The sequence below is a fragment of the Colletes gigas genome, unplaced genomic scaffold (genome assembly GCF_013123115.1).
Source record: "Colletes gigas isolate AHSC1104 unplaced genomic scaffold, ASM1312311v1 Colletes_gigas_Sc00001, whole genome shotgun sequence".
NCBI lineage: Eukaryota > Metazoa > Arthropoda > Insecta > Hymenoptera > Colletidae > Colletes > Colletes gigas.
The window spans coordinates 12,291,973-12,300,999 of NW_025106630.1; the positions used below are offsets into that span (position 1 = coordinate 12,291,973).

Sequence of the window (9,027 nt, forward strand, 5' to 3'; positions counted from 1 at the left end):
GCTGCATTATCGATTTCAGATAATGCATCAATTATTTTCAACTCCCTCTATAGTTTAGGATAGTTAACTTTACAATAGCACCACAGATCAAGTATATGAGTCAGGTTATATCTTTTTATATCCACTACATAATGGTGTCCGGGTCCAGTTGTACAAAAAATATGCATACGTAACTTTCACGGTTGAGTCCTAAATTGTAGGAAAGTTAATCGTTAGTGTACTTTGATTGGGCGTCATTTTTGGCCAGTGAGTCTGCCGTATACCTTATCTGCAATTTCACTGTCGCTGTTTCTCCATCTAGTGGTTCGATCGTGCACCAAGTAGGATGCATGTTAAAACGAGAAGTGGGATACACTTTACATGCCGTGTCCCCAAAACGGCACGAATTATTCCTCCTGGGAGGGCAAATGCTTGACTTAGCGTTTTACACGGATGTAAACATAATACAATACAAAGATAAGGCGAAAGGAACATGCACGTCTCAATAACGGCCTCCCCCACTGCCGTCGCCCACTTATTACACCGTTGGCCGCCATAGAATCAGCGTGATTGGTGTTGCAGCGCAACAAGCGAAACGTATGTTCTGTGGAGGAAAGCAGCTGAATCATAGTTTGGCCTGTCGAACGACGTACAAATGTCAAGTCCAGAGAAGTGCAAGCTTAAGGGTGGCCACCCGCCAGCAGGTAATAAAACAAATCGTAATATTCGTCGATAGAACGGGAAAGTATTAACGTGTTTATGCGATTCGTCGTGTGCACCTGTCTGGATATTTCAAGGCCAACCAATTGTTTAATTGTTTTCGATGGGAACATATGGTTTGTGTTTTCTGTTCAGTAAAAGCGGGCGGCATGAGGATTACCCAACATAAAACGCCGAAAGAGGAACGGGAAATAAAGCCGATCAAGGATGCGGACGAGAGTAAACCGTCGAGCAGGTACGTACGACGTAGATATTTCGAAATTTACCACGTATGACGCATACGATCAAAAAATTTGCGATTAACTTCCAATGTGAAGTGTTTGTTCGATCGACAGATAACAAAAAAAAAGAAGTAAATTGTGATAAAGACGCTAGTTATCTTCTAGATAACAACTGATAAACACGTGCCATAATAACAATGTAACAAATAATATTGCTTTTAAAAATGAAGGTTTCAAACGATAAACAGCGTTTTTATTCGTTTTCTTTGTGTTTCAGTCCACCCAAGACTATAATGATCAGTGGATTTCCAGCAAAGGGAAATGCAGATTTTCCTCCAGAAGCTGTACAAGTCTTCCATGACAAACCCACACCGACTCACGACGCTCGTCCCATGCATTGTTCGCGTCCTATCATGATACAGCAGCCTAGGAAGTGAATGGTGCACGTATACTCTATAAAATTGGGCTGTTGTAAAGAACAAGAGCCCTTATATTCAAATATTAAATTTAAAAAGGAAAAAAAAAAAAAAAAAAAGAGAAATAAGTACGTACTCAAAAGTTTCTGTGGGATACAGATTTGGTAATTTTGCGTGTTAATAATTTTTCAGCGTACCGCAAGGTCTGTTTCCCGAGAAGCTCTGGTTTCATGTAAAGCGAAAACTAAGTATCTCGCGAGAGTTTATTGCTGTTATTAAGAGAGAAAACAATTTATTTTTAATGCAACCTCGTGGGGTTTCCTGTAATCGGCATTTAAGCGATTGACTTACTCCGATCACTTGGAGTATCGTCCGTACAGACGATATCACTAGGTAACTACACCGTTAGCACGCTCTTAACTCTATTTTGTAACCGACGCACCTTGTTAGGCGTGTTATACCGTAACGTGTATATGTATAACTAACTGTCTTCGGGACCAGAATGCATTTCAAGATGTAGACCTCGAGGAAATAAGAATACTTTTAACACTATGTTCTGTTTACGAGTTTACGTGATTTCGCATTTTAGTTGACCTTAGGTATCGTAGAAACCCTTTTGATCCACGCACCTTGTATTTTATTTTATCACTACGAAAAGATAGTACTGTATTGTTTTTCGAACATGATCCCCGAGAACGTAAATGCCTAACGAAATTCTTAATAGTATTGACCACACAGTTTGTACGAAAATTAAAAAAGAAAACTACGTTCTTATACGTAAATAACGTAATGCTTCGATCACTTTCCTTGTTCCTTAGGTTTATCCTGGTTAGGGTCTTACCGCGGTTAGACGGTCACGCGATGTCGTTGGTAACCGTGAGTAGCATTGACCACTGTCGTCATGGTGAACGGTATGAATACTACAAACATAGCTGCATTAATGTGTCAAAGGCTGAATGAAAAAACTGTTTGAGTGGAGCTTCCTTCCTGATGTGTAAAGATGTGAATGCGTTACCGTCCGTGAACACCGTTTTCCGTCTGAAAATTTTCGTACGCCTACAAGTCTCTCGGGTCGCTGTAACCTTCCGGTCGTAAAACACGACCGTGTTCAAGGTCTCGTCACGATGTCTGCGAAAGACTCCACTGTGAAGGTTCTCGAGATCGACGCGCACATCAACAAAAATTATGACATCGTTCGACGTCTTGGCAAGGGGGTAATTATTCTTCCATTCATTTTTTACTATTCCATTCTCCTGTACTTAACGCGCTTTAAAACAATTAATACTATATCTATCGCGGTTTTACGCATATTTATTTCCCGACCAAAACGTTCTCTTTCGACACCTTTATTTTTAACATTTCATTTAGTAAAAACGATTATATTTATTAGCGATACTTATTCAAGCGAATGAAAATTTTGTGTAAAGAATAAATATTTTTTTTTATACAAAACAGGATAAGTTTCAGAATAAAAATATTATTTTTAATGCTCTTGTTTGCAATGTCTCTTTAATGTCAAGCTTTGTAGTGATATTTGTAGTTTAGAGAAATTATTTTCTCGAAAGTCCACGCACGTTATATCAATACAACAGGTTTGAAGAGTTTGTTTAAAATTGTATGAGCAAGTTTTAAACGTAAGAACGTCATCGTTTAGTAACGTGAAGTTACGTAACGTATAGTTTAAAAAATTATGCATGGCCTGCACGACGACAGTCGTTGATTTATAGAGTGAAACGAACATCCTAGAAAAAAGACAGTTGTGTATATACACGCAACTATTGATAACAGTCGTCGTGGTACCTACATCGCGGACAAGTATAACTGCAGAATCGATAGTTGAACCGTTAACAGACATAATCATGACAACGAGTATCGGAAGTAACGACTGTCGGTGAACCTTTTTATCCGTGACTATTCGATGTTAAATATAAACTGAATATTTTTAATCCCACCCCCAAGAATGGTTCTAATACATGACAAATTTTTTTTAGTAAAACACTTAATTCTGCTCTATCGATGTTCCATAAGATTAAAATTTTTTGGAATCCATAGTCACCATATCACGATATCGATAAGCTATGCGATTTAAGTAAAGTAATAAAGGTAAAGAAGTTCGTTTATGGATAGGAAAAAATTTAATTCGATTGATTGCAATTATTGCTACTACGATGTACGAATATAGGAAAAATTATTGCCAGCCGTTAACAAATGGGTGGTGGGAGCTATCGCGTTGTGTGCCGGAAATATACATATATCATAGAATAAAGGCTGAAGTAAAACTTATAACGGGTCGAGTGGAAAATTTTAGTTATATAACATTAAACAACGAGCAAATAAAAAAGTATGGTAAACAAATTATCGGGGGAAACTTATTTTTCAGTACGATATTGCAATTGTACGAAGTATCAAGTACCCACTACAAAACATGGCAGTGTGTTTTACTAATTAAAATAACTTTTGGACTGGCTAACAAAATTGTTTAATTTAAATATTATAGAGAACTGTTTATTATGATATTTTCTCTTCCCTATATCGACTTTAAAGGGGGTCATTGTAAAGGGGCGATCTCTCTACAAGCACATAAATGGCAAAAAAAATTAATTACGGCCGGTGGAGTCGTTTGAACTCATCGAACTTTTTAGCTAAGAACCACCATAGTGTACATGGTCGTAAGAAGATCCAGAAACGAACGACACCGTCGTTTAACATTGTCGTGTCGTTCCCATAGGCTTACGGCATCGTATGGAAGGCGATAGACAAGAAAAACAAGGAAACGGTTGCAGTGAAGAAAATCTTCGATGCTTTTCGTAACCAGACCGACGCTCAGCGTACATTCCGAGAGATAATGTTCCTGCAGTCGTTCGAGAGTCACGACAACATCATACGACTGCTCGGTCTGCATAAGGCGAACAACGACCAGGACATTTATCTCGTGTTCGAGTACATGGGTGAGTTTTACCCGGTCTGAAGAAGAATTCACAAAGGTCACGTGCCGCGGCGATTCTCAGACATTTGGCCTGAAACACGTTTCGGCCCGTTTCCCCAGAAACCGATCTCCACAACGTCATTAAGAAGGGCAACGTCCTGCAGGACATCCACAAGGTCTGCATCATGTATCAGCTGTTTAAGGCCATCAAATACATTCATTCGGGGAACGTGATACACAGGGATCTGAAGGTGAGTAGATCTATGCATCCTGTCAACCCTAGGCTGGTCCGGAGGACTATACTGGCCAGCTGTACAGAATGCCCCTGGATGAAATTCAGATTTAGCTATCAGAATATGTTAAAATTGTTGTTAGACCATAGGTCAAGATTTTGTGCCAGTAAACTGATAGTACTGTTACCATAAAAATGCAATTTATGGGACAAGACAGATTATTCTCACTCTGGGAACATTACTCTGGGATATTCTTTATACCAGTGATTTTTAATCATTTTAACACGTTGGCTATCACTGTTCAGGTGGAAAATTGTCCACCACAAACCCTGGCATATTTGGAATATAGTAGTATCTATCTGAATGTTCTGTTATCCAAACAGAGCTTCATGCCACGTTGTTTAAACATTTAAATAATTTGTGCTTGCATACAGGTGACTCTACATGTATGCAAATAAAATATACCTAAATACGGTACAATCGTAGGTCCATAAATACATGACATAAACATAATGTAAATGCTAATAAAATTAAGTTAAACAAACTGTATTCTCGTGTACGAATATTTTCGTGAGCCACTGTAAATCATCGAGGAATCTGTTTCGTTAAATTTTCCATTTCTTTTAAGTTTCTTACCAAATCGACCAAGTTCTCTTACTTCCCTCTTTACTCTTCATCGAATCCTACGATTTTTTTCATATTCCCGAAAGAGATAAACACAAAAACACAATGAAAAACAGTAACAAATAAAACCACGCGTGATTTTTAATGGCGCCAAAAAATATCGTAACTTACTGGTAGTCAGATGGCAGACCGCGATGAAAAAATCTTTTCCCTAAACTCGTGGTGGACTCTGGTAGCAGGAAATGGTACTACGATGTAATCGAAAGATCGAGGCGGGAAATATAACACGAGAACAGTTTATAGATCTTAAGTCGTTTAATTACGCGGACGTAAATTATGCAATTGTGAATGTCTCGCGTATGTGACCCGTGATAGCGAATGTGTTAAGCTCCACGGTATCATTTTCTAATCACTGTTTTATACAGTTGGTCCTATATGTATTCGTATCCAAACAAAAAAATCTACAAACATCAATGATCTACCATTTTATGCATTGCAACATTTTTTAATTGGATCAATAATTTGTAAATATATTAAACAGCAAAGATACGAGTACGTATAAGGCTGTAGTTTCTTGCAGCATTTAATTGGCTGATGTTCGTTGCAGCCATCGAACGTTTTACTGAACTCTAAGTGCCACTGCAAAATCGCCGATTTTGGATTGGCTCGATCGGTTACCCAGATCGGAGAAGGCGATGGCGAAACCGCCAGCGATCCCACCCTCACCGATTACGTCGCGACCCGCTGGTATCGTGCACCGGAAATACTCGTTGCATCGAAAAGGTACTCGGTCGTTTCTCGATGGACTTTTTATCCCAGACGATATTTTAACGTCCCCCTATCTATCGACGACGCTTAGGTACACGAAGGGTATCGATATGTGGTCCTTGGGATGCATTCTCGGCGAGATGTTACTCGGGAAGCCATTGTTTCCCGGTTCCTCGACGATAAACCAGGTTGAGAAAATAATGGCCACTCTCCCTATGCCCACCAAAGGAGGTAACTCGACGATAGAACGAAGGACGACGTTCGACGCTCTTTCACGATTGCTTTTTCCAGATCTGATTTCGGTCTGCGCCGGATATGGTACTAATTTATTGGAGAAGACGCCGAGCGGACCGAGACGTTCGTTGAAGGAACTGTTGCCGGGGGTGTCGAAAGAAGCGTTGAGTCTTATCAGTAATTTGATACTGTTCAACCCTAATCACAGATTAACAGCCGTGGAGGCGTTGGAGCACCCCTACGTGGCCGCGTGCGTACATTCTTTTCTACATTAATAGCGCAGCGTCCTCTTTTAATTTGGGGAGAGATATATCTCAGAAAGCGGGCTTGGTCGAAGAAATTGAACCGAGGAAAAGCATCGATGTTTTTAGCTGAATAAAGTATCTGAGACGATGTGTTTTTTCCGTAGCTTTCATCAGAGCAACAACGAACCGGAACGGGGATCGATCGTGATACCGCTTCTGAGCGACGATGTGCAGCTTTCCGTTGAAGAGTACAGAAATAAACTCTATTCGATGATGGACGAAAAGTGTCGAAAGCATAAAAATATGTGGGTAAATCCATCAACGCGGTTAACGATTATTGTTCCGATCTGGAGTCGTTACGGGTTCCGTTTCGATAGGATCGTAATCGTATTAATTTCCAAAAATCATAACAGAGCTTATCGACAGGTCCAAGTCCAGAATCAGGCGACTGTCGGAGCACATCAGGAAGGAAACCAATAATTATAATCCCGTCATCGGGCAAGGTGACGCGACTGTTGGTAAAAATCTTGTACACTCGTGCCAAGATTTGCGCAAAGAGAGAGGCAGAAGCGACTCGTACGAACCTTCTTGTTTAGAGGGTACGATCAACAATGTATTGCTGGTCTCTGTCTCACGATAAAACCATTAAACGATCCATTCTCTGCTTTAGCACGTGCGCAGCTACCGAGCAGAAAAGCGATGCGGCAGTCGCAAATCGATAGCGGCGAAAGGATTACGAAAACGAGAACGATAAGTACGTCCACGGAACCTCAAACACAAACCATCGCCAGGAATCTCCGATCGACCGGTAATTGTCTTAATACTTTATCCACCGCTTGAGATTAAAAGTACATTGGTATGAAAAAGATTAAAAAAACGGTCAGTTTATTAAGTTTCTTAACGTCTGGCAGTCAAGAACGCGGCGACGCAATACACGTACAATTCAATGAACGGCAACGCGAACAATTTCACGCCAAGCTCCACGAAAAGCTGTCTGCAGATCAACCAGCAACACGGACAGTTGTCCAAGTCTCAACGATCCATACAGTCGGACCAAGTAGCTGTGGTAAGCAAACGAGCTTGAGCGACAGTTTTTAATTCTCTCTATCGCCTCAGTGCTTAAAACTTCGTCGTGTTCTGTGCACAATAGTAAACGGACGATTCTATCGTTGCAGGCTACGTGTCGCGTGGGATTCATTTAGGTACTGTAATCATTTATATGTACGTCCCACAATTCACGCTTCTCGCACACGGAACGGCGTGCTTTTCTTTGTTTGCACCCAACCGAATGCTTTTGAAATAATTAACCGCGCCGTGGAATTTCATTTGATTTATTTAGTTTCGTGGTACGGTAGAACCTTCATTTCTATGACGGAGATTCGCGCGTCGAAGGTCCTACTGTGCTTTTTGTCGGCCAGCCTCAAACGTTTTTCAACAAAGGCTGACGATTTCAGTGCGCACCCGTGGGAAAATTCAACCAGTTGGATCAAGCCGGTTGGACGAAGGCGCGGAGAAGCTGCAAGCAGATCAGAGCGTCCGTCGATTGTGCGCCGCGGGCAAATTGGCGGGATGAGGATCGTCTGAAGAGCACGTTCGTTCGCGACGGTACCAACGGTCTTCAGACGAAATATCTCGCGAGGATGTCGGACGACACCACTCGTCGCTATCTGAAATCCAGCAGCAGCAACAACAGCACGAACACCAACAGCAGCCACGTGAACAGCGCGGAGTCGCTGAGCGTTTCGTACAATTCTGCCTCGAAGTGCCAGGCCGTTCGAAAGTATTTGAACCAGACGATGCCAGCGTACGTCGAGCCGATCCAAAATCGATCGGGATACGGCACGGATCATCGAACGATCCTACGGAACAACGCTGGCAACTTCGAGAGGCAGCAAGCTACAAATTACCCTCTGGTAGGTAACAATCGTGCAAGCAGCGGCACTCTGAATCGTTGCAACGCTATGAGAACGCAGTCGAAGCAAATCGCGAATGGCAACGCGACAACCTGTGACAAGAAATCGGCGTCGTCGCTGCGGGACGCGTCTTCTATGAACAGCTATACCCAAACGCACGGTGTGATAACAGCGTCCCTCTACAAGAACTTACGAAACGGGACTATACGGTGGTAAAATATCGCCTGATCGAGCTTTCGACGAAAAGAACGGCGACTTCACGGACACCGCAAAGGGGACATATTTTTATACGATTCCTTTCTCTCGTAGACCGTTCGAAATCTTCGTGAAATAAGACGTCAGTATCACGCGAACGAGGATCGATCGAAGTAAACACGCAGTCGCCGTCCTCTTCGTCGAAAGCTTCGAGCTTAGGCAAGTCAGTGTTCCTAAATAAATTCTTTTAATCAACGTGTCGCGCAATCGATACTTGAAATTCCCAGGGGAGGTAACTGCCGGAGCCTTTTTCCGAACGGAGACGTCGCGAACGCGAGCAATAGGAAACATTAAACGGTCCCGAGGCAATCGGTACTTTAAGCTTATAGGTAAGAGGTATCTCGCGAGGCCTTTTTACAACCCTTAGGATAGGAATCGATGAAACAGAAAATGAAAATAATCAGTAGAGATTCAATTTCACCGACTTCCTGTATCGCCGTTTTCCTCTGTCGCGTCGACGCGGAAGAAGGGTGGCAAAAATGGGCCGATTTTC

At 41.8% G+C, this 9,027-nt stretch overlaps 2 protein-coding genes across 2 annotated transcripts; both read left to right on the top strand.

Annotated features, from left to right (window-relative positions):
* The first annotated feature begins 503 nt into the window (after positions 1–503).
* Positions 504–1,433, top strand: LOC122397686 (death-associated protein 1). The gene is made up of 3 exons (XM_043397016.1): positions 504–683; positions 835–934; positions 1,198–1,433. Exons 1-3 carry the CDS (start codon positions 635–637, stop codon positions 1,355–1,357), a joined length of 309 nt encoding a protein of 102 aa, XP_043252951.1. The 5' UTR covers positions 504–634; the 3' UTR covers positions 1,358–1,433.
* An 834-nt stretch (positions 1,434–2,267) lies between these two features.
* LOC122397680 (mitogen-activated protein kinase MKC1) lies at positions 2,268–8,759 on the top strand. The gene is made up of 11 exons (XM_043397002.1): positions 2,268–2,550; positions 4,065–4,284; positions 4,383–4,513; positions 5,727–5,902; positions 5,979–6,118; positions 6,179–6,371; positions 6,531–6,671; positions 6,793–6,965; positions 7,037–7,174; positions 7,278–7,432; positions 7,821–8,759. Exons 1-11 carry the CDS (start codon positions 2,461–2,463, stop codon positions 8,493–8,495), a joined length of 2,232 nt encoding a protein of 743 aa, XP_043252937.1. The 5' UTR covers positions 2,268–2,460; the 3' UTR covers positions 8,496–8,759.
* Positions 8,760–9,027: the final 268 nt, after the last annotated feature.